This window comes from Thunnus albacares, chromosome 16 (genome assembly GCF_914725855.1).
Source record: "Thunnus albacares chromosome 16, fThuAlb1.1, whole genome shotgun sequence".
NCBI lineage: Eukaryota > Metazoa > Chordata > Actinopteri > Scombriformes > Scombridae > Thunnus > Thunnus albacares.
The window spans coordinates 29942526-29968406 of NC_058121.1; the positions used below are offsets into that span (position 1 = coordinate 29942526).

The window sequence follows — 25881 nt, forward strand, 5'->3', positions numbered from 1 at the left end:
TGTCCATGCAGAGTGACCGGTCTATGGGTCGACTTATTAAATTCAAACATGGACATCAGTCTGTTGATCAGAGGTCAGCTTTTTAAACTGAAAGTGATTTATCTCATTAAAAGTTTTTCATTATCAAAACATTCTATGCATTTCTCAGAAGTATTTTATCCTGGAGGATTTTTATTGCACATGTGAATTTATGAGTGTTTTGTTTCCATCAGAATCCATCAGCAGAGACCAGATTCTCCTGAACCCAGCTGTGTGTCCATGAAGAGTGACCGGTCTATGGGTCGACTCATTAAATTCAAACATGGACATCAGTCTGTTGATCAGAGGTCAGACTGTAAAATGTCTGTTATTATTTAACTCTCATAAGAAGTTTGATTGATTGTGGAGATTTATTCTTGACCTTAGTGAGTAATACTGTTTTTACACACAATATCCTCATAAATACAAACACACACACTCCTCCTACTGACGCTTTTCAAAAACCACAAACTTTATCTGTATAACAGTTTTTAAAACAGAGGTACAAAGTCTTTACAGAGGCAAATGATGAGAGGTAAGACAGAACAGCTGAGTGTTTTACTTGGATCCACTGTGATAGAACACAACACCTTTAACACTGATGTCATTATTTATTCTAAGACTTCATCTTTTCTTCACAGAGTTCATCAGCAGAGCTCAGAGGTTCTCAGTGGTCAGTCTGTCCAGCAGCAGCAAACACACCTGGACTCCATATTTATGGTGTGTAAATATAAAGCACAGCTAATACTGCTAACTACAACAGCCACAGACTAAATACTAAACTAACATTCTGGTCCTAACAGTCTCCATGCTGCACTCTGTAGACCAGCAGGTTTTCAGTCTGTCACAGATGATCTGATGTTGACTTTTACCAGTTAAATTTACATTTTATTCTGTTCCAGCTGCTGGAGGAGAACATCATCAGTTTTGTGAAAAACGAGCTGAAGAAGATCCAGAAGGTTGTGAGTCCAGATTACCCAGAATGCTTAGAGAGTCAGAGTGAGGATGAGGAGGTGTTGGACGGTGAGGAGGAAGTTCAGAGGAGGAGCAGCAGAGAGGCATTTCTGAAGATCACACTGCACTTCCTGAGGAGAATGAAGCAGGAGGAGCTGGCTGACCGTCTGCAGAGCAGTAAGAGGATTTTAACAGATTTAACATGATGGAGAGGAAATGGAGGCAACATGGGAGAGGTTTATATTTCAATCTCTGCTGTTAATATGATGCACACATCTGCATCTATGAATTGAGCTGAGAAACTGTTTGTCAACAACTGATGAGCTGAATAGATTTCATAGTGGAGGAAAATATAAACATCTGCAGTTTAATGTTTACATTCTACCAATTTACTGTAGAATCATCTGATTGATTTCATTTGTTGTTTGTTCATTCAGGAACTCATGCTGAAGAGTGTCGATATAAACTCAAGTCTAACCTGAAGAAGAAGTTCCAGTGTGTGTTTGAGGGGATTGCTAAAGCAGGAAACCCAACCCTTCTGAATCAGATCTACACAGAGCTCTACATCACAGAGGGAGGGACTGTAGAGGTCAATCAGGAACATGAGGTCAGACAGATTGAGACAGCATCCAGGAAACCAGACAGACCAGAAACAACAATCAGACAAGAAGACATCTTTAAAGCCTCACCTGGAAGAGATGAACCAATCAGAGTAGTGATGACAAAGGGAGTGGCTGGCATTGGGAAAACAGTCTTAACACAGAAGTTCACTCTGGACTGGGCTGAAGACAAAGCCAACCAGGACATACACTTCACATTTCCATTCACTTTCAGAGAGCTGAATGTGCTGAAAGAGAAAAGGTACAGCTTGGTGGAACTTGTTCATCACTTCTTTACTGAAACCAAAGAAGCAGGAATCTGCAGGTTTGAAGAGTTCCAGGTTGTGTTCATCTTTGACGGTCTGGATGAGTGTCGACTTCCTCTGGACTTCCACAACAATGAGATCCTGACTGATGTTACAGAGTCCACCTCAGTGGATGTGCTGCTGACAAACCTCATCAGGGGGAAACTACTTCCCTCTGCTCGCCTCTGGATAACCACACGACCTGCAGCAGCCAATCAGATCCCTCCTGAGTGTGTCGGCATGGTGACAGAGGTCAGAGGGTTCACTGACTCACAGAAGGAGGAGTACTTCAAGAAGAGATTCAGAGATGAGAAGCAGGCCAGCACAATCACCTCCCACATCAAGACATCACGAAGCCTCCACATCATGTGCCACATCCCAGTCTTCTGCTGGATCACTGCTACAGTTCTGGAGGATGTGTTGAAAATCAGAGATGGAGGAGAGCTGCCCAAGACCCTGACTGAGATGTACATCCACTTCCTGGTGTTTCAGACCAAACTGAAGAACGTCAAGTATGATGGAGGAGCTGAGACAGATCCACACTGGAGTCCAGAAAGCAGGAAGATGATTGAGTCTCTGGGAAAACTGGCTTTTGAGCAGCTGCAGAAAGGCAACCTGATCTTCTATGAATCAGACCTGACAGAGTGTGGCATCAATATCAGAGCAGCCTCAGTGTGCTCAGGAGTGTTCACACAGATCTTTAAAGAGGAGAGAGGACTGTACCAGGACAAGGTGTTCTGCTTCATCCATCTGAGCATTCAGGAGTTTCTGGCTGCTCTTCATGTCCATCTGACATTCATCAACTCTGGAGTCAATCTGCTGGCAGAAAAACAATCAACATCCCAGATGTCTGAAACAATAGAAGAAGAATCTGCAAAGACATATTTCTACCAGAGTGCTGTGGACAAGGCCTTAAAGAGTCCAATTGGACACCTGGACTTGTTCCTCCGCTTCCTCCTGGGTCTTTCACTGCAGACCAATCAGACTCTCCTACGAGGTCTGCTGACACAGACAGGAAGTAGCTCACAAACCAATCAGGAAACAGTCAAGTACATCAAGAAGAAGATCAGTGAGAATCTGTCTTCAGAGAGAAGCATCAATCTGTTCCACTGTCTGAATGAACTGAATGATCATTCTCTAGTGGAGGAGATCCAACAGTACCTGAGATCAGGACGCCTCTCCACAGATAAACTGTCTCCTGCTCAGTGGTCAGCTCTGGTCTTTATCTTACTGTCATCAGATAAAGATCTGGACATGTTTGACCTGAAGAAATACTCTGCTTCAGAGGAGGTTCTTCTGAGGTTGCTGCCAGTGGTCAAAGCTTCAAATAAAGCTCTGTAAGTGGATGAACTACTGGATATATGAACAATTTTAAATATGTTTAATTTGGAATATGATAAATAACATTTTTGTTAATCGCTATTTATTCTCCAGGCTGAGTGGCTGTTACCTCTCAGAGAGAAGCTGTGCAGCTCTGTCCTCAGCTCTCAGCTCTCAGTCCTCTAGTCTGAGAGAGCTGGATTTGAGTAACAACAACCTGCAGGATTCAGGGGTCAAGCTCCTGTCTGCTGGGCTGGAGAGTCCACACTGCAAACTGGAAACTCTGAGGTCAGGATTCAGATATTTGTTAAACAGTTCACCATGGTTCATGTTAGTGAAGATGGTCAACATCTGTAGGATTTTCCTTCTAACTTGATTTTCTAAAATACTGATTTAACTTTATTTTCTGAATTACAGCCTGTCTGGATGTCTGATCACAGAGGAAGGCTGTGCTTCTCTGGTCTCAGCTCTGAGCTCCAACCCCTCCCATCTGAGAGAGCTTGATGTGAGCTACAATCATCCAGGAGAGTCAGGAGAGAAGCTGCTGTCTGCTGGACTGAAGGATCCACACTGGAGACTGGACACTCTTAGGTAAAGAACTTTGATGCTGGACATAAAAGTTCATTCTTGATCATGGATGTAATTGTTTGAAGATCATGTGATGTGAGTGAAACCTCTGGAAGAAGCTAGTTAGTCAACCTAAAGTTATTCTTTTGTTAAACTTTCATGTTCTCCTGGTGTCCCTGAACTCATCAGAGGAGAGTCCATCTATTATATTATTATACATGTAATTACTGTTTATTATAAAGAAGATCACTTGTATCATGAACTTTATTTAGAGCGTTCTAACTTGTTGCTTCTTATTGTGTCTTTCAACTATTATTATTATTATTATTATTATTATTATTATTATTATTATTATTATTATTATTATCATTATTATTATTATTATCATTATTATTACCAGAAAACAGGTGACAGGCGAGGTGACAGATAGATAAGAAATGCTGGACAGCTAGGCAAACACACTAGACAATCTGGCAAGGAGCATGAGAATCTGGGCCAGTATATGAGGAGTGACTGATGAGCATAATGGGAATCCAGGTGAGGAGATGGCGGGGAAACTCAGGTGAGGGGAATGAGGTGACTGCAGTGCAGATGGGATCTGCAATGACAGGAGAGTTAGTGATCAGGAAAAATAGTCACTAAGACGGTAAACCTGTGACAGTTTGACTAATCTGTTAAGAGGTTACTGTAGTTAAGCAGTGATGTTTAGAATAACTTTATGACTTATTGTTGTTGTTTCATTTAGATATTATTATAATTATAATCTTTAATAATATAATATTTAAAGCTAACAAATGAGCAGATGCATATAATTGCATTAAAATGTTTTGCTGTCTTATAGCTGCATTTATTCTCTGATAACTTCAAAATTGCTCCTTAATTTTCACCTTGAAATAAAGATTCCTTTAATATTGAAGTCATGACAGGCTCTATCCTCAGCACAACATGCAGAGGTCAATATTTAATATTCTGATTCATCATGTCTGAGGACATATTTGTACATCACATCTTCTTCTTCACGTCTTTTCTTCTCAGACTTCAGTGAAAGAATCCAGCAGACAGTTGAGACAGATGAGTTGCAGCCTGTTTCTGTGTCACTCTGACAAACTGAGGAACACTGCTTCATGTTGAACAGCAGTTAGGACTCATGTTGGATAGAAAATCATTCTGACTGTGTTTCTTCCTCCAGGTTGGACCATGGTGGAGAGCAGTGGTTAAAACCTGGTGTGAAGAAGTGTAAGTGTGGATTTAATTTGATTCATGACAACTAAACAGCACACAGTCAGTTTCTCTTTAAATACAAAGTTGGTCTTTGTGGTATTTATTCATTAAAACATTACTGACAAAATGTGTCATTAAACTTGATAGAAATGAACAACAGATCAGAATTTAAACAGAGAATAAATCCATCAGGTGTGTCAGATGATAAACTGCTGCTGTGTTGTTTCTTCTTCTCTTCATCAGATTTCTGTGAACTCACACTGGACACAAACACAGTACACAGTTACCTCAAACTGTCTGACAACAACAGGAAGGTGACATATGTGAGAGAGAATCAGTCATATCCTGATCATCCAGACAGATTTGACTACTGGCCTCAGCTGCTGTGTAGAAATGGTCTGACTGGTCGCTGTTACTGGGAGGTCGAGTGGAGAGGAGACGTTCGTATATCGGTGACTTACAGAGGAATCAGCAGGAAAGGAAACAGTAGTGACTGTAGGTTTGGATGGAATGATCAGTCCTGGAGTCTGAACTGCTCTGATGATCGTTACTCTGTCATTCACAATAGCAGAGTAACATCCATCCCCTCCTCCTCCTCCTCCTCCTCCTCCTCCTCCTCCTGCTCCTCCTCCTCCTCTGTCTCTAACAGAGTAGCAGTGTATGTGGACTGTCCTGCTGGCACTCTGTCCTTCTACAGAGTCTCCTCTGACACACTGATCCACCTCCACACCTTCAACACCACATTCACTCAGCCTCTGTATGCTGGGTTCAGGCTCTGGTGGTCGCTCGGTTCCTCAGTGTCTCTGTGTCCTCTGTCTGAGGAAGAGTCCTCTGTCTGTGTAGACAAACAGTCACACTGCTGACTGAAGACAGCTGCTGAAATCACTGTTCACTCTGTTCACCAGTGAACAACAGAAACTGGAAGTGACAGCAGCTTCCTGTGTTTAAATGTTGATGGTGGACGAGGTTTCACTCTGGTTTCATTTGGATCACTGACTGTGCTTTAATGTCAGAATATTGTTTCTATAAGAAGTAGTGAAATGATCTCCTCTGGGCTGAATTTATGTGTAAAAACTGTGTTGACTCTGATTGACTTCAGTAAAGTTTTCTTGGAGCAGCATCTAGTAGCTGTTAGTGGCTGTTAGTTATTCCATTTTATCAGGATCTTAAAGTGAAGTTTTTCCTGAAAATGTCCAGCAGACATCCCAGTCTGTTTGACATCAGCTCAGTTTGTGTTAAATCATGAACATCAACGTATGTTTCTATCTGATGTAATGTGTCTGACATGTATGTATATAATAACATGTATGGGTTGCTTTCCTTTAGTTTTTCTTGCCTCTGCAGGTGATGTAAATATTGTCTTGTAAGCTCATGTTTGCTGGGCAGCTTTGGCTGTTTTACACTTGAATAAAAATATTCATTCACTACTTATTCAGAGAACATCACTTGTTTTTTACATGGATGTGTAATGTTATACTACTTCTACTTCTACTACACTACTTGTGTTTTTCTCTCATTAGAACATTTATGACAGAATGAATTCAGCAAACATGATCTTTACAGATGTTACATATATTTCTCACATTGTGATGTTTTACAGTCCTTCTTTATTTGACATTGTTGTTTTTAATCATCAATTAATGTTTAAGATAAAATGAACAAAGAGAAAAATAAAAAGAGTGTCAGACGTCCAATACGTTTTCTCAGGAAACAGGACTGAGTTCACCTGTACTGAAACATCTGGCCCAAGTTTCCTGTATGTTGGTTAGTTTGTGGTGATTTGATGAAACACAGCTGTGTTTGGGAAGTCGCACCATGTGAGCAAAATATAACCTCTAAAAATAATCAGAGCTCTTGATGCTTTATATCCTTTTTAAATGTGACCGAATCATTAAACATTTAAAGATCAAAGAAATACAATTATTAATTAGAAATATAACAATATTTTTTACTTTGATTTTTACAATGCATAATTTAAAAGCAAAGTAATTAACTCATTATAATAAAATTACAATTAAACATGTTAAAAGACTTTAATTTAGTTTCAAATAATTTAAGTTCCACTTTCCTCTATTTTAGATACCAGTGATGGAGACATATCCACGGCCACCAGGGCCCCAATTCATCAATATTCATATTTATTTAAACATGTTTCATTTTCAATAGAATTATAACAGGAAGTTTAGATTTTACAGTTAAAATATTCAAATATGTCACTAACATCATGCAAGTGATAATAATAACTTTATTTACAACATGTTTATTTACAATAAGTACAACATGTATAAAGAAATTATTTACAAAAATGTATTTTCCACATTTTCTTTATTATTCATTCTGTTATAGTTTGAACATGAAGTTAAAATAGTTCAGTTTTAGTATATTAATAGCATAGTGATATATGTATTAATAGTGTATAAATGTCCACACAGACAAATAATAATGTATTTTTACTGTTTTACATTAAGACATATTGTTATAGATTTATTGATCAGATAAGTGTGTGTGTGGCTCCAGGCTGATGATGATGATGATGATGAAGATGTGGTGCAGGTGATCAATCAGATCTGGAGATTGATCCAGGAGGACATCAGCAGGGTCAGAATCATTGATCATTGATCAGATATCAGATATCCAGTAATCACAGACACGTCAGGTCTCACATTAATGAGTTTACCAACAATCACAGCTGGAAATCATGTTGCTATATGTGACCATATGTGATATTTACAATGTGATGTTACTGTAGTGCAGAGAAATATTAATATTATAGAAACACCATAGAATATTATATTATAGAGTAATATTGTAGAATGATTACAGATATGTTATATAAATACAATGGAAAAGGAAAGTAGGCTGCTGTTAAGTCCAATAAAACAATAAAAACCTAAATCCTTTTTATTCATTGTTAATTGTACTTTGGTCATAAGAACTCAGCTGCCCATCATAAATTAAAGTTTATTAATCCAACATGTTATATCCTGTATATTCATATCATTAATAATAATTATAATGATCTTTATATCTGTTTTCTAAACAAAGTTCATGTGCTTTAATAAAGTTAATAATATTAGTGCAGCAGCTGTTCAGGCTGATTGATGCTTCAACACATAGAAACATGAATCCAGTTGATTGAGGTGTGAATGAGTTTAAACAGCAACAACATGAAAGAAACTAACAGTCTATTAAACACAGATGTTCACAACTGTAACAGTGAATCTTTTCTCATTTCAAGTAGAATGAAGCTGCATTTAAAATAAAATACATAACTTTTGATAAAATGTGCATCCTAAAATAAAGTGTATTGATCATATCAGGCTCTGAGATGGTTTATTTTCTGTGGCTTCAGTTGGGATCATTTGATATATTTGCTCCAAAGATTCATTTTTATATGAGACAAACTGGTTTTGAGCTGCTGTGGGAAGCAGCCTGAGAGTCTGACTGTTGTTGATTAAAAGCTGTTCTCACTGTCTAGTTTTCATGTTTTACACTGCAGACCACTGATTGGTCATTTATCTCATTCACAAGCTTCCTGTTCCAGAGAAATCTTTCCCTCGTTCTCTCTCCTCACTGTCTCTCTCTCAACTTACCTGACTCACCTACTATAAACTGTAATATTCTCTCCTCTAATATCTCTGATGGTCACATGACGCCTCTCATATTAATCATGCAGCTCTTTACTTTATTTAACTTCACGTCAAAGTGTTTCCTCTTTATTTGTGTCACAGTGCAGCTGCTCTGATGGATTCATGTTTTCTAATAGTTTCAGTTCCTCTAATAGAACTACTGACACTGATAAACGTGTCTGCTGCTTTCTGATTCTTCTTTTCACTCTTTGGGAACATTTCTGTGAATGAAACGGAGCAGAACAGGTCGTCTTATACGGACATTTAGGATGAAATCTCAGGAAGGTTCAGCTGCTCATGAACAGGTGACGTTCATGAAACCAGAGATTCACAAAGAGTTTAACAGAGTTTGTTGGAACAAACCTCACAGAGAAAAACGTCAGAGAGGTTGAGGAGAAGAAAATGTTCTTACATGAGATCTGATATGAAGAGTTTCAGGACTCTTCCTCCATATTATCATCAACTGTGTTCCTACAATCATCAATTGCACAATTATTCAGTCTAAATAAGTGTAAACTCAGACCTGCTGTCTGTCAAACATCTCAGCTACAGTTTGGTTTCATTGACAGAGGTTCAGTCCTGTAGACGCTCTGCCGTCTCATATTTTATCTGTAAAAGGTTTGTTTCTCCATATTATCCTTTATAAACTGCCCTCTAGTAATTATAATCTCATCATTTTAACTTTAATGACTTTGTGTTCTTGTATATGTAGATGTCTGCTACTGTGCACAATCTTATCTTTAGTTTTCTCTCTTTCATCCTTTGAATGTTCTTTCTCCTTTTCTAATGGAGTAACGTCTGCCTCAGAGACCCTGTTTCAGCCCCGATGATGGTTTCTCCTCTTCATCACATTATGCTCTTGTTTCTGTCTTTATCACTTTGTATCTTTTGCATTTGTGTAAACAAATAAAAATCTGAATCAAATCTAAAGTCTGAATCTGAAAAGTGTCTACAGATCAGTGCAGAACAGTAAAAGTGTGACAGAAATAAAACTCTTGATTTCAGTCAGTTTCCTCTGTAAACATCAGGAGGTGAAACACCTGAAGTCATGATCCACCTCACCTGGATTAATGAGTGTGTGTGTGTCTACAACATGTTCTTTCAGTCATGTGACCTGAACGTCATCTGGACGAACATCTGATCGTTTATCTCAATATGCTAATGAGGTGGGCGGGGCTGTTGTTAATGATCATGTCTCAGGTGATTATATGTGTATTAATACTAATGACGACCGTTCATTTGACTGAAATCTGCACATGTACGAACAAATCTTCATCAGTGACTCTTTAAAGTGAACTGACAGTGAATCATCGTCATCATCACCGACTGAATCAGTAGATATTGATCTGTGTTCGTTTCCTCGTTAAAGGTCAAGGTCACTTTTAGCGTCTTCCTCAGCAGAAACTCTCAGAAACATCATGATGTGATAAATAAGTCAGCTGAGCTTAGTTTTGTTCTGTTCTGAACTGAACCAGAGCTGCAAATAAGCATCATTTTATCAATTAATAGATCAATAATTCTCTTTTCAAAATGTCAGAAAATAGTGAAAATGTCCAAAACCCCAAAATGTTCAGATTACTGTCATGTATGATGAAGAAAAGCAGTAAATCATCACGTGAGAAGCTGAAACCAGCAGATTGTTGCTTTAAAAATGACATAAAGTTAATTTTGTGTCGATGGACAAATTGATTAATGATTGCAGCTCTAAACTGAAGGTGACAGTTTGAAGTGAAGACAGAATCAGCTGGACGTTGGGACATTTGAACGGTGATGCGTTCAGTTAGCGCAGGAAAAAACAGTGACAAACAACATTCAGTGATCATCAATCTTTGAAGTGAACAAAGTGATTCCTGATTTCCACTTTTATTTTCAAGCTTTGATTCTTCTGCAGATTATTGAAGAGTTTAAATGTAGGGGAGATCAGGGACAGTTGTAACACTTTTTGGGATTTTCCCAATAAATCAAAAACCATTGGAACAGTCCATTTGCTATATTATAAACTGCAATGTGTCAACTACTGAAACAATGTATTTACGTGGCTTTTTGAAATATATACAGGTTGTGAAATTGATTTAAATACAGTCACTCCACTGTTACAACTGTCCCAGTGTACAGGGATGGTTGTAGCAATATTTGTAGCAAGGACTCTTGACAGAAAAAGGCCGGTCCCTCTTGGTTTGGAACCAGGACTGAGGAACAGAGTGAAGGCTTGTTAGATTATTAGATGGTCAGTCGGCTCCATCTACTGGACAGATAGTAGAACTACATCAACTGATGTTTGGTTTCTCTGACACTGACTGGTTAGACTGGTTTCCACGTCACTCTGATATTTTTTAAACTTGGACTCTGAAGTTATGAGGATGTAACAGCGTCTCCAGATCAAACACACACAGACACCAGGACTGACGAGGCAGAACGAGCAGCTTCTTCTCTCCTGATGTTTCCTCGACACATGAAGGTGGAAAGTGTCTGTAAGTTGACCTGAAGTGAGTTCAGCAGGTGAGAATCCTACCAGAGAAATCTGTAAATGTCTGATCAACACCATCACTTTGATCACATTGTTTTTTTATCACTGTTTGACTACAGCTGAAATGTTCCTTAATGCTGACTGACTGTTTCAATAATACATATTTGATTTGCAGGTATAAATATTCTTAATTTTTCTATGTAAGTTAAAGTACACCAATTCTAGAATAAATTACACGTATCACTGTTAGTGATTAGCAGGTAAAATAAACTGCAGTTGTATTTTAATCTCCATCATCAGTGAAAAATGCAGGAAGTGTCAGAACTGGTCGGACAGCTTTGATCAACTTCACTGAGGTTCTGTTTTAACTGTTAATCCTCCAAATGTTCAAACAGTCATCTTACAACACTGAGACTGACTCTGTTTAACTGAAGCTCATTTTAAACAGTTCATGTCTCAACTGTCCCAAAGGCTGCAGAATCCTTTCTAGATGGACCAGAACCAGCCCAGACTGGAAGAACTTAGAGGCTGTTTAGGGCCCGTCAGCCATCAGGGGCCCAAACTAACAGAACATGTGAACTATCTTTGGATTTCTCTGTTCAACTTTTATCATAATTTAAAATATTTAAAGATAAATGTAAAGATTTAAAACACAGGCCTTTATTATCTCTTGTCACTAACTACATGTTCAAATCTTTAAATTGTATTTTGTGGTTCAGGATATAACGAAGCACAAATATGGAGAAAATTTGAACATTATAACAATTTTGAGGATTTTATTACATTTTGAGGCAAATCATTATGTTCTTGTGACTGTTTCAAAATAAATGTTTTGTTTATTTAATAAATGTTAGGATTATATCTAATAACATATTTTTCATTTTTCATTTAAAAAAATGTAGGATTATAAATTTGGGGCTGGTGGTCTGTTAATTATTCTTAATTAACTAGATTATGTTGTCTACCTATTTTACATAAGAATATGGAGAAGAATAATATCCAGCTCAGACTTCTAGTTTAATGACAATATTAATGAATATTAACATGTAATATGTGCATCAATAGATCAGATTCATGTGTTTGGTCATTACAGTCATTCTCAAACAGAAAACCTTCCCCAAATATAAAGTAATGAACACAACTGACACTGGGTGTTAAAGGGTTAAAGTAAAATGATACCGATTTTTACATGTTATCTTAATGAATATTTACCTTTCAAAATATCATTTAAAGTAAATCATGTTGTTTAAATAAATGCTTTGTAGTCAGTTAATTAATTGATCATAAACAGTAAAATCTGCTGCAAATACATCAGCAACAGTATTGCTTGGCAACAGTTTCATGACAAAGTGGAGATAATGTATGTTGGTAAAGGAAGCGTTAAAGCTTTCAGTTGTTTAAATATTCAACATGTTTTGCTCCTTTTTGTCCACATCAGACAGACAACAATGACATTAGTTTGTGGACAGATGAACATCAGTTTCCAGGTAAATCAGAATACTGCGGCACTGTGAGATTGTTTAATGTCCTCACAGAGAGTCTTGGCAGGTTCCTCCTGTGTGTTTGGAGCTGAACTCTGCTGCAAGGTTCACTGGTTTAATATCATCTTTATGGTTTTGGACTTTGACTGTGAAGTTATGAGAGAGTGACAGCATCCTCAGATTGATGATGAAGGACTGATGAAGGAGAATCAGCTGCAGCTTCTCTCTGTGTTTCCTCTACAGGTGAAGGTAGAACGACTCTGTGACCAGATGTGGATCTGAATTCACCTGGTGAGTATTTTCTTCTTTCTGCCACACAGCTGAATAAAAATATATCATGTCATCAGTTTTTAAACAGAAGTGAACTATAACTTGCTGCATATGAGTCTCTAGTGGACAAAAATACAACTGTATAAAAAGGAATGTAGTTGATGCAGTTTCTTCAACATGTATCCACAGTGTAAATCTTAAAGTAATGACTGACTTTGGCTCCATCTGGTGGTAGAATAAAGAATGACAGTGTGATAGACAGCAGTGTGGCTCTGTGATGTGCAGCTTGTTGTAATGAATGAGCTTGTTGTTGTGTTTGTGTGAAGGTGTTTCTCTGCTATGGATCAGTGTGAGGACAGAGAGGAGGGAGTCCCTCCCTCTAAAAGCTCTCTGTGTGGGGAACATGACAGCCAGACCAAAGCTCAGAGGTGAGATGAGGATCTCTAACTGTCCATCACTGTTCTCCACACACATCACTGCACCATCATTATTCACACTCAAAGCTCTGTGTGTGTTGTGTTGAAGCCCGGAGCAGCACCACAGACCAGACTCTGCTGGACCTGAACGTGGTCCTGGACCCAAACCTAGACTTAAACCTAAACCTGAAGCTAAACCTGGACCTGGACCTGGACCTGGACCTAAACCTGAACCCAGCTGTGTGTCCATGAAGAGTGACCGGTCTATTGATTTCAAACATGGACATAAATCTGCTGATCAGAGGTCAGAATATAAAATCTTTGTTTCTGTTTCTCTCCATCACACCTTAGAAAATGTTTAAGTCTTTGTCATGAACTCATTAATCACTTTTCATTATTTTCTCTGTAGTCTTAAAAAACATTTACTATATCACCACATTATCAGATGTCAGTATGTTTTAAGATTGATATGATAGTTATGACTGATTGTCTGACTGTTCATGTTTCTTGACTCTTCAGATATATTTGTAGTGATGTCACTTTGGTCCCACATTTCAGGAATTAATTTAATGATCCCAGTGTTGTTAGTTCTGATAGAAATGAGGGACAAAACTCAGAGGCCCCCAGGGGTCAATTGGTAGAAAAAGAATATTGATGTGGAAATCTGCACTAACAGACTGAACCGAGGGAACAGACTGGCAAACTGTTCCTGTTTGATGTTAAACCTGTTCTGACCGTCCTGCTCTCTGTGATCACCTCAACTGTGTTTTAACGAAGCTGAACTCACAATAAAGTTGTTCTCATCTGCACATGTGCAACATATTTGCATGTTTCTGTTGTAGAGAATGAAATTCTTTTGCAGCTTCATTATACTATCCCAGCAAAACTTAATCAAGAAGTAATGACTCAAAAATAGTTCCACAATGAAAGTTGTGCTGCTATCCGTGATGTTACCTGGATGTTCCAGCAACGTGAAAATATGTCTTTACCATCATCAATGGGACTATTTAACTATTCTGCTAATGTTTCTGTATACAGTGTACATTCTGCTATATGCTGAGATTAACAACTTAATATGATCTACTTTCTAAAATGGTCCAGCTGACGTCCTGTCTGACCCGGACGTCTGATATACGTTTTAAAAACATGTCACTTTCAGGATAATCTTGATTATAAATTATATATAAGCAAACACACAGCAAACACATTAACTATCTGAGTTAATACAAGACATGTGATCTTTTTACAGAAACACACTGAGTCAATACTGACGTGCAATAGTATGTTATTAAGATAAATAAAACTGTAAAAGATGATCAAAAGTACAGCTTCTTGTTAATAATCTAACAATTTGAATTGTTTAACTCTTCAGTTAGGAAGGTAGCTGTGGAAGACTCTGAATCTTGATTGAGGTTTATGGGGACAGTAGTGATAGTTGAAGCAGGATCAGACACCATTTACTATGACAAGGCCCAGATCAGGACAGATGCCAAATAGTCCAGGAGAAGCTGCAGACAGGCATCAATGAGCCTCACACCACCAGGATGGTGAGTCTGCAGCAGCAGGAAGCAACTAAACTAGCAGCTGTATGTGAATCTGAGCAGGAAGCTCAAGTTCACCGACACCAAACTACACACCAACACAACAATGTTCAGGATCAACACTGTAAACTACACTTGTTTTTATCATTTCTCTGTTTCCATCAGGATCCATCAGCAGAGACCAGATTCTCCTGAACCCAGCTGTGTGTCCATGAAGAGTGACCGGTCTATGGGCCACCCTATTACCTTCAAACATGGACATCAGTCTACTGATCAGAGGTCAGACTGTAAAATGTTTGTGTCTGTTATTATCCAACTCTCATAAGAAGACATATCATTGATGTAAAAATTAATTCTTGACCCCAGTGACTAATACTGTTTTTACACACAAGGTTCTCATAACTACAAATACACACACTCCTCCTACAGACGCTTCCCTAAAAAACACAAACTTAACCTGTATAAAAGTTTTTAAAACAGAGGTACAAAGTCTTTACAGAGACAAATGATGAAAGGTAAGACATCACAGCCAAGTGTTTTACCTGGATCCACTGTGATAGAACACAACACCTTTAACACTGATGTCATTATTTATTCTAAGATTTCATCTTTTCTTCACAGAGTTCATCAGCAGAGCTCAGAGGTTCTCAGTGGTCAGTCTGTCCAGCAGCATCAAACACACCTGGACTCCATATTTACGGTGTGTAAATGTAAAGCACAGCTCCTACTGCTAACTACAACAGCCACAGACTAAATACTTAACTACCATTCTGGTCCTAACAGTCTCCATGCTGCACTCTGTAGACCAGCAGGTTTTCAGTCTGTCACAGATGATCTGATGTTGACTTCTACCAGTTAAATTTACATTTTATTCTGTTTCAGCTGCTGGAGGAGAACATCATCAGTTTTGTGAAGAACGAGATGAAGAAGATGCAGAAGGTTTTGAGTCCAGATTACCCAGAATGCTTAGAGAGTCAGAGTGAGGATGAGGAGATGCTGGACGGTGAGGAGGAAGAGCAGAGGAGGAGCAGCAGTGAGGCATTTCTGAAGATCACACTACACTTCCTGAGGAGAATGAAGCAGGAGGAGCTGGCTGACTGTCTGCAGAGCAGTAAGAGGATTTTAACAGATTTAACATGATGGAGAGGAAATGGAGGCAACATGGGAGAGGTTTATATTTCAAACTCTGCTGTTAATATGATGCACATATCTGCATCAGATCTATGAATTCTTCTGAGCTGAAAACAGTCAGAAACTGTTTGTCCTCAACTGATGAGCTGAATAGATTTCATAGTGGAGGAAAATATAAACATCTGCAGTTTAATGTTTACATTCTACCAATTTAGTGTAGAATCATCTGATTGATTTCATTTGTTTTTTCATTCAGGGACTTGTGCTGCAGAGTGTCGATATAAACTCAAGTCTAACCTGAAGAAGAAGTTCCAGTGTGTGTTTGAGGGGATTGCTAAAGCAGGAAACCCAACCCTTCTGAATCAGATCTACACAGAGCTCTATATCACAGAGGGAGGGACTGCAGAGGTCAATGATGAACATGAGGTCAGACAGATTGAAACAGCATCCAGGAAACCAGACAGACCAGAAACAACAATCAAACATGAAGACATCTTTAAAGCCTCACCTGGAAGAGATGAACCAATCAGAACAGTGATGACAAAGGGAGTGGCTGGCATTGGGAAAACAGTCTTAACACAAAAGTTCACTCTGGACTGGGCTGAAGACAAAGCCAACCAGGACATACACTTCACATTTCCATTCACTTTCAGAGAGCTGAATGTGCTGAAACAGAAAAAGTACAGCTTGGTGGAACTTGTTCATCACTTCTTTACTGAAACCAAAGAAGCAGGAATCTGCAGGTTTGAAGAGTTCCAGGTTGTGTTCATCTTTGACGGTCTGGATGAGTGTCGACTTCCTCTGGACTTCCACAACAATGAGATCCTGACTGATGTTACAGAGTCCACCTCAGTGGATGTGCTGCTGACAAACCTCATCAGGGGGAAACTACTTCCCTCTGCTCACCTCTGGATAACCACACGACCTGCAGCAGCCAATCAGATCCCTGCTGAGTGTGTTGAAAAAGTGACAGAGGTCAAAGGGTTCACTGACCCACAGAAGGAGGAGTACTTCAGGAAGAGATTCAGAGATGATAAGCAGACCAGCACAATCATCTCCCACATCAAGACATCACGAAGCCTCCATATCATGTGCCACATCCCAGTCTTCTGCTGGATCACTGCTACAGTTCTGGAGGATGTGTTGAAAAGCAGAGAGGGAGGAGAGCTGCCCAAGACCCTGACTGAGATGTACATCCACTTCCTGGTGGTTCAGTTGAAACTGAAGAACATCAAATATGATGGAGGAGCTGAGACAGATCCACATTGGAGTCCAGAGAGCAGGAAGATGATTGAGTCTCTGGGAAAACTGGCTTTTGATCAGCTGCAGAAAGGCAACCTGATCTTCTATGAATCAGACCTGACAGAATGTGGCATCGATATCAGAGCAGCCTCAGTGTACTCAGGAGTTTTCACACAGATCTTTAAAGAGGAGAGAGGGCTTTACCAGGACAAGGTGTTCTGCTTCATACATCTGAGCATTCAGGAGTTTCTGGCTGCTCTTCATGTCCATCTGACATTCATCAACTCTGGAGTCAATCTGCTGGCAGAACAAGAAACAACATCCCAGAAGTATGAGTCAAGAAAAGACAAATCTGCAGAAACTTATTTCCACCAGAGTGCTGTGGACAAGGCCTTACAGAGTTCAAATGGAAACTTGGACTTGTTTCTCCGATTCCTCCTGGGTCTTTCACTGCAGACCAATCAGACTCTCCTACGAGGTCTGCTGACACAGACAGGAAGTAGTTCACAGACCAATCAGGAAACAGTTGAGTACATCAAGAAGAAGATCAGTGAGAATCTGTCTGCAGAGAGAAGCATCAATCTGTTCCACTGTCTGAATGAACTGAATGATCATTCTCTAGTGGAGGAGATCCAACAGTACCTAAGTTCAGGAAATCTCTCCACAGATGAACTGTCTCCTGCTCAGTGGTCAGCTCTGGTCTTCATCTTACTGTCATCAGAAAAAGATCTGGATGTGTTTGACCTGAAGAAATACTCTGCTTCAGAGGAGGCTCTTCTGAGGTTGCTGCCAGTGGTCAAAGCTTCAAATAAAGCTCTGTAGGTGGATGAATTAATGTGAAAAATAATGTCAAATATGTTTAATTTTTATAAATGACAAAGAAATCTGTTTGTGCTAATCAATAATTCTTCTTCAGGCTGAGCGGCTGTAACCTCTCAGAGAGAAGCTTTGCAGCTCTGTCCTCAGTTCTCAGCTCCCAGTCCTCTAGTCTGAGAGAGCTGGAGTTGAGTAACAATGACTTGCAGGACTCAGGAGTCAAGCTCCTGTGTGCTGGGCTGGAGAGTCCACACTGTTTACTGGAAACTCTCAGGTCAGGATACAGCATCTATTATTTCATTGTCTTGAACAATGACAATAAAGCTGATTCTGAGAGAATTTTTATACAGTTGATCATTTGCATGTTGTCTTACATTCAGATTAATGCCAATTATTCTGCATCACATCTGTGGGATTCTGGTACTTAAATGTCTAAAACACACTCTCTTATCAACCTTTTTACATTTCAAGTCTGTCAGGATGTCTGATCACAGAGGAAGGCTGTGCTTCTCTGGTCTCAGCTCTGAGCTCCAACCCCTCCCATCTAAGAGAGCTGGATCTGAGCTACAATCATCCAGGAGACTCAGGAGACAAGCTGCTGTCTGCTGGACTGGAGGATCCAAACTGGAGACTGGACACTCTCAGGTATGGACAGACAGGTGGACACTCTAATGTACTGACAGACAGGTGGACACTGTCAGGTATGGACAGTCCACCCTAACCCTAACCAGATCAATCACAGAATTCCTGTTTGACATCCTCAGAGCCTCAACTTGAAGTTTGTTACAGATCGAATTTTGTAGTTTGACTAATCTGTTGAGATGTTACTGTAGTTGTGCAGCGATGTTTAGAAGAACTTTATGACTTGTTGTTTTATTGAGATATTATTATTATTGTTATTATTATTATTATTATTATTATTATTATTATTATTATTATTATTATTATTATTATTATCATTATTATTATTATTATTATTATTATTTTGTATAATTGTATATTCAAACTTAATGAATGAGCAGATGCATATAATTGCATTAAAATGTTTTGCTGTCTTATAGCTGCATTCATTATCTAATAACTCCTTATCTAATAACAATTAATTTCTCTTGCTCCTTAATTTTCACCTTGAAGTAAAGTCTCCTTTAATATTGAAGTCATGACAGGCTCTATCCTCAGCACAACATGCAGAGGTCAATATTTAATATTCTGATTCATCATGTCTGAGGACATATTTGTACATCACATCTTCTTCTTCACGTCTTTTCCTCTCAGACAGTGAAAGAATACAGCAGACAGTTGAGACAGATGAGTTGCAGCCTGTTTCTGTGTCACTCTGACAAACTGATTAACACTGCTTCATGTTGAACAGCAGTTAGGACTCATGTTGGATAGAAAATCATTCTGACTGTGTTTCTTCCTCCAGGTTGGACCATGGTGGAGAGCACAGGTTAAAACCTGGTGTGAGGAGGTGTAAGTGTGGATTTAATTTGATTCATGAAAACTAAACAGCACACGGTCAGTTTCTCTTTAAATACAAAGTTGGTCTTTGTGGTATTTATTCATTAAAACATTACTGACAAAATGTGTCATCAAACTTTATAGAAATGAACAACAGATCAGAACTTAAACAGAGAATAAATCCATCAGGTGTGTCAGATGATAAACTGCTGCTGTGTTGTTTCTTCTTCTCTTCATCAGATTTCTGTGAACTCACACTGGACACAAACACAGTAAACAGAGTCCTCAAACTGTCTGACAACGACAGGAAGGTAACACATGTGAGAGAGAATCAGTCATATCCTGATCATCCAGACAGATTTGACTACTGGCCTCAGCTGTTGTGCAGAAATGGTCTGACTGGTCGCTATCACTGGGAGGTCGAGTGGAGAGGAAGAGACGTTCATATTTCAGTGACTTACAGAGGAATCAGCAGGAAAGGAAACAGTTATGACTGTGTGTTTGGATTTAATGATCAGTCCTGGAGTCTGAAATGCTCTGATGATGAAGGTTACTCTGTCTGGCACAATAAGACAGAAAGATCCATCCCCTCCTCTTTCTCCTCCTCCTCCTCCTCTTCCTCTGTCTCTAACAGAGTAGCAGTGTATGTGGACTGTCCTGCTGGCACTCTGTCCTTCTACAGAGTCTCCTCTGACACACTGATCCACCTCCACACCTTCAACACCACATTCACTCAGCCTCTGTATCCAGGGTTTGGGCTGTGGTCTGGTTCCTCAGTGTCTCTGTGTCGTCTGTCTGAGGAAGAGTCTCCTCCTGTGTAGACAAACAGTCACACTGCTGACTGAAGACAGCTGCTGAAATCACTGTTCAGTCTGTTCACCAGTGAACAACAGAAACTGGAAGTGACAGCAGCTTCCTGTGTTTGAATGTTGATGGTGGACGAGGTTTCACTCTGGTTTCATTTGGATCACTGACTGTGCTTTAATGTCAGAATATTGTTTCTATTAGAAGTAGTGAAATGATCTCCTCTGGGCTGAATTGATGTGTAAAAACTGTGTTGACTCTGATTGACTTCAGTAAAGTTTTCTTGGAGCAGCATCTAGTAGCTGTTAGTGGCTGTTAGTTATTCCATTTTATCAGGATCTTAAAGTGAAGTTTTTCCTGAAAATGTCCAGCAGACATCCCAGTCTGTTTGACATCAGCTCAGTTTGTGTTAAATCATGAACATCAACGTATGTTTCTATCTGATGTAATGTGTCTGACATGTATGTATGTAATAACATGTATGGGTTGCTTTCCTTTAGTTTTTCTTGCCTCTGCAGGTGATGTAAATATTGTCTTGTAAGCTCATGTTTGCTGGGCAGCTTTGGCTGTTTTACACTTGAATAAAAATATTCATACTACTATACTACTTCTACTTCTACTACACTACTTGTGTTTTTCTCTCATTAGAACATTTATAACAGCATTAATTCAGCAGACGTGATCTTTACAGATGTTACATACAGTGTAATAAACTGCTATAAAAATACAACTAAATTCTAACAGTAAGGTAAGGTACTGTTCTTTCTAAATATGGTAAAATACTGTAAATTTTGATGCATTTGGAACCAAAAGGGACAGGAGCCACATGCAACCATCAACATCATATATATCATCGTTCATCCTCCCTTGTGGAATCAAATCAAAAGGCCAGTCATACTAAGAAAATATAGTTACATTTGTGCATCTGGTTACCCAGTTAGTGACTACAAAAAAAAAAAATGAAAAAAGAGAAAAATAAAAAGAGTCTGTCAGACGTCCAATACGTTTTCTCAGGAAACAGGACTGAGTTCACCTGTACTGAAACATCTGGCCCAAGTTTCCTGTATGTTGGTTAGTTTGTGGTGATTTGATGAAACACAGCTGTGTTTGGGAAGTCGCACCATGTGAGCAAAATATAACCTATAAAAATAATCAGAGCTCTTGCTGCTTTATATCCTTTTTAAATGTGACCCAATCATCAAACATTTAAAGATCAAAGAAATACAATTATTAATTAGAAAATGTAACAATATTTTTTTACTTTGAATTTTACAATTTATAATTTAAAAGCAAAGTAATTAACTTGTTATAATGAAATTACAATTAAACATGTTAAAGTCTTTAATTTAGATTCTAATAATTAAAGTTCCACTTTCCTCTATTTTAGGAACCAGTGATGGAGACATATCCACGGCCACCAGGGCCCCAATTCATCAATATTCATATTTATTTAAACATGTTTCATTTTCAATAGTATTATAACAGGAAGTTTAGATTTTACAGTTAAAATATTCAAATATGTCACTAACATCATGCAAGTGATAATATTAACTTTATTTACAACATGTTTATTTACAATAAGTACAACATGTATAAAGAAATTATTTACAAAAATGTATTTTCCACATTTTCTTTATTATTCATTCTGTTATAGTTTGAACATGAAGTTAAAATAGTTCAGTTTTAGTATATTAATAGAATAGTGATATATGTATTAATAGTGTATAAATGTCCACACAGACAAATAATAATGTATTTTTACTGTTTTACATGAAGACATATTGTTATAGATTTATTGATCAGATAAGTGTGTGTGTGGCTCCAGGCTGATGATGATGATGATGATGATGATGATGATGATGATGAAGATGTGGTGCAGGTGATCAATCAGAGCTGGAGATTGATCCAGGAGGACATCAGCAAGGTCAGAATCATTGATCATTGATCATTGATCAGATATCCAGTAATCACAGACACGTCAGGTCTCACATTAATGAGTTTACCAACAATCACAGCTGGAAATCATGTTGCTATATGTGACCATATGTGATATTTACAATGTGATGTTACTGTAGTGCAGATAAATATTAATATTATAGAAACACCATAGAATATTATATTATAGAGTAATATTGTAGAATGATTACAGATATGTTATATAAATGCAATGGAAAAGGAAAGTAGGCTGCTGTAAAGTCCAATAAAACAATAAAAACCTAAATCCTTTTTATTCATTGTTAATTGTACCTTGGTCATAAGAACTCAGCTGCCCATCATAAATTAAAGTTTATTAATCCAACATGTTATATCCTGTATATTCATATCATTAATAATAATTATAATGATCTTTATATCTCTTTTCTAAACAAAGTTCATGTGCTTTAATAAAGTTAATATTAGTGCAGCAGCTGTTCAGGCTGATTGATGCTTCAACACATAGAAACATGAATCCAGTTGATTGAGGTGTGAATGAGTTTAAACAGCAACAACATGAAAGAAACTAACAGTCTATTAAACACAGATGTTCACAACTGTAACAGTGAATCTTTTCTCATTTCAAGTAGAATGAAGCTGCATTTAAAATAAAATACATAACTTTTGATAAAATGTGCATCCTAAAATAAAGTGTATTGATCATATCAGGCTCTGAGATGGTTTATTTTCTGTGGCTTCAGTTGGGATCATTTGATATATTTGCTCCAAAGATTTGTTTTTATATGAGACAAACTGGTTTTGAGCTGCTGTGGGAAGCAGCCTGAGAGTCTGACTGTTGTTGATTAAAAGCTGTTCTCACTGTCTAGTTTTCATGTTTTACACTGCAGACCACTGATTGGTCATTTATCTCATTCACAAGCTTCCTGTTCCAGAGAAATCTTTCCCTCGTTCTCTCTCCTCACTGTCTCTCTCTCAACTTACCTGACTCACCTACTATAAACTGTAATATTCTCTCCTCTAATATCTCTGATGGTCACATGACGCCTCTCATATTAATCATGCAGCTCTTTGCTTTATTTAACTTCACATCAAAGTGTTTCCTCTTTATTTGTGTCACAGTGCAGCTGCTCTGATGGATTCATGTTTTCTAATAGTTTCAGTTCCTCTAATAGAACTACTGACTACTACACAACATCCTGGTGGTCTCAACTGATTTCCTCCTGGTGGTCTGAAGTGTCCAGAGACAAACTAACACATCTCTACCAGAGTGCTGTGGACGAGGCCTTAAAGAGTCCAAATGGACACCTGGACTTGTTCCTCCGCTTCCTCCTGGGTCTTTCACTGCAGACCACTCAGACTCTCCTACGAGGCATGCTGACACAGATAGGACGTAGCTCACAGACCAATCAGGAAACAGTCGAGTACATCAAGAAGAAGATCAGTGAGAATCTGTCCGCAGAGAGAATCATCAATCTGTTCCACTGTCTGAATGAACTGAATGATCATTCTCTAGTGGAGGAGATCCAACAGTACCTGAGTTCAGGAAGTCTCTCCACAGATGAACTGTCTCCTGCTCAGTGGTGAGCTCTGGTCTTCATCTTACTATCATCAGAAAAAGATGTGGACGTGTTTGACCTGAATAAATACTCTGCTTCAGAGGAGGCTCTTCTGAGGCTGCTGCCAGTGGTCAAAGCGTCCAACAAAGCTCTGTAGGTGGATGAACCACTGCATGTATGAACAACTTGAAATATGTTTAATTTTAAACATGATAAATAAAACATTACATTTGTGTTCATCGCTATTTTTTTCAGGCTGAGTGGCTGTAACCTTTCAGAGAGAAGCTGTGCAGCTCTGTCTTCAGTTCTCAGCTCCCAGTCCTGTAGTCTGAGAGAGCTGGAGGTGAGTAAGAACAACCTGCAGGATTCAGGAGTGAAGCAACTGTTTGCTGGACTGGAGAGTCCACACTGCACACTGGAAACTCTCAGGTCAGGATTCAGATGTTTGTTAAACATCCTGGTTCATGTTAGTGAAGATGGTCAAAATCTGTAGGATTTTCCTCCTAACATGATTTTCTAAAACACTGAGTTAACTTTATTTTCTGAATTCCAGTCTGTCAGGATGTCTGATCACAGAGGAAGGCTGTGCTTCTCTGGTCTCAGCTCTGAGCTCCAACCCCTTCCATCTGAGAGAGCTGGAAGTGAGCTACAATCATCCAGGAGATTCAGGAGAGAAGCTGCTGTCTGCTGGACTGGAGGATCCACACTGGAAACTGGACACTCTCAGGTATGGAGAGATGAGTTGCAGCCTGTCTCTGTGTCACTCTGACAAACTGAGGAACACTGCTTCATGTTGAACAGCAGGTAGGACTCATGTTGGATAGAAAATCATTCTGACTGTGTTTCTTCCTCCAGGTTGGACCATGGTAGAGAGCTCAGGTCAAGACTTTATCTGAAGAAGTGTAAGTGTGGATTTAATTTCATTCATGACAACTTTACAGCACACAGTCAGTTTCTCTTTAAATACAAAGTTGGTCTTTGTGGTATTTATTCATTAAAACATTACTGACAAAATGTGTCATTAAACTTGAGAATAAATCCATCAGGTGTGTCAGATGATAAACTGCTGCTGTGTTGTTTCTTCTTCTCTTCATCAGATTTCTGTGAACTCACACTGGACACAAACACTTTAAACAGAAACCTCAAACTGTCTTTCAACAACAGGAAGGTGACACATGTGGGAGAGTATCAGTCATATCCTGATCATCCAGACAGATTTGAGTGCTACTATCAGCTGCTGTGTAGAAATGGTCTGACTGGTCGCTGTTACTGGGAGGTCGAGTGGAGAGGAGACGTTCGTATATCAGTGACTTACAGAGGAATCAGAAGGAAAGAAAACAGTGTTGACTGTGTGTTTGGATGGAATGATCAGTCCTGGAGTCTGAACTGCTCTGATGATGGTTACTCTGTCTGGCACAATAAGAAAAAAACATCCATCCCCTCTTCCTCCTCCTCTTCCTCCTCCTCCTCTTCCTCCTCCTCTGTCTCTAACAGAGTAGCAGTGTATGTGGACTGTCCTGCTGGCACTCTGTCCTTCTACAGAGTCTCCTCTGACACACTGATCCACCTCCACACCTTCAACACCACATTCTCTCAGCCTCTGTATCCTGGGTTTGGGTCCTGGTCTCTTGGTTCCTCAGTGTCTCTGTGTCCTCTGTCTGAGGAAGAGTCTCCTCCTGTGTAGACAAACAGTCACACTGCTGACTGAAGACAACTGCTGAAATCACTGTTCACTCTGTTCACCAGTGAACAACAGAAACTGGAAGTGACAGCAGCTTCCTGTGTTTAAATGTTGATGGTGGACGAGGTTTCACTCTGGTTTCATTTGGATCACTGACTGTGCTTTAATGTCAGAATATTGTTTCTATTAGAAGTAGTGAAATGATCTCCTCTGGGCTGAATTGATGTGTAAAAACTGTGTTGACTCTGATTGACTTCAGTAAAGTTTTCTTGGAGCAGCATCTAGTAGTTGTTAGTGGCTGTTAGTTATTCCATTTTATCAGGATCTTAAAGTGAAGTTTTTCCTGAAAATGTCCAGCAGACATCCCAGTCTGTTTGACATCAGCTCAGTTTGTGTTAAATCATGAACATCAACGTATGTTTCTATCTGATGTAATGTGTCTGACATGTATGTATATAATAACATGT

General features: G+C 38.8%; 1 protein-coding gene across 1 annotated transcript in view; it reads left to right on the forward strand.

Annotated features, from left to right (window-relative positions):
• LOC122965688 overlaps positions 1-25881 on the forward strand; it is a gene marked incomplete at its 5' end in the record, with an annotated part of 164309 nt that overhangs the window by 48244 nt on the left and 90184 nt on the right. The window contains 3 exon segments of the mRNA XM_044329865.1: positions 3311-3484; positions 18078-18251; positions 23989-24162. Of these exon segments, the coding sequence (XP_044185800.1) occupies positions 3311-3484; positions 18078-18251; positions 23989-24162 (522 nt within the window).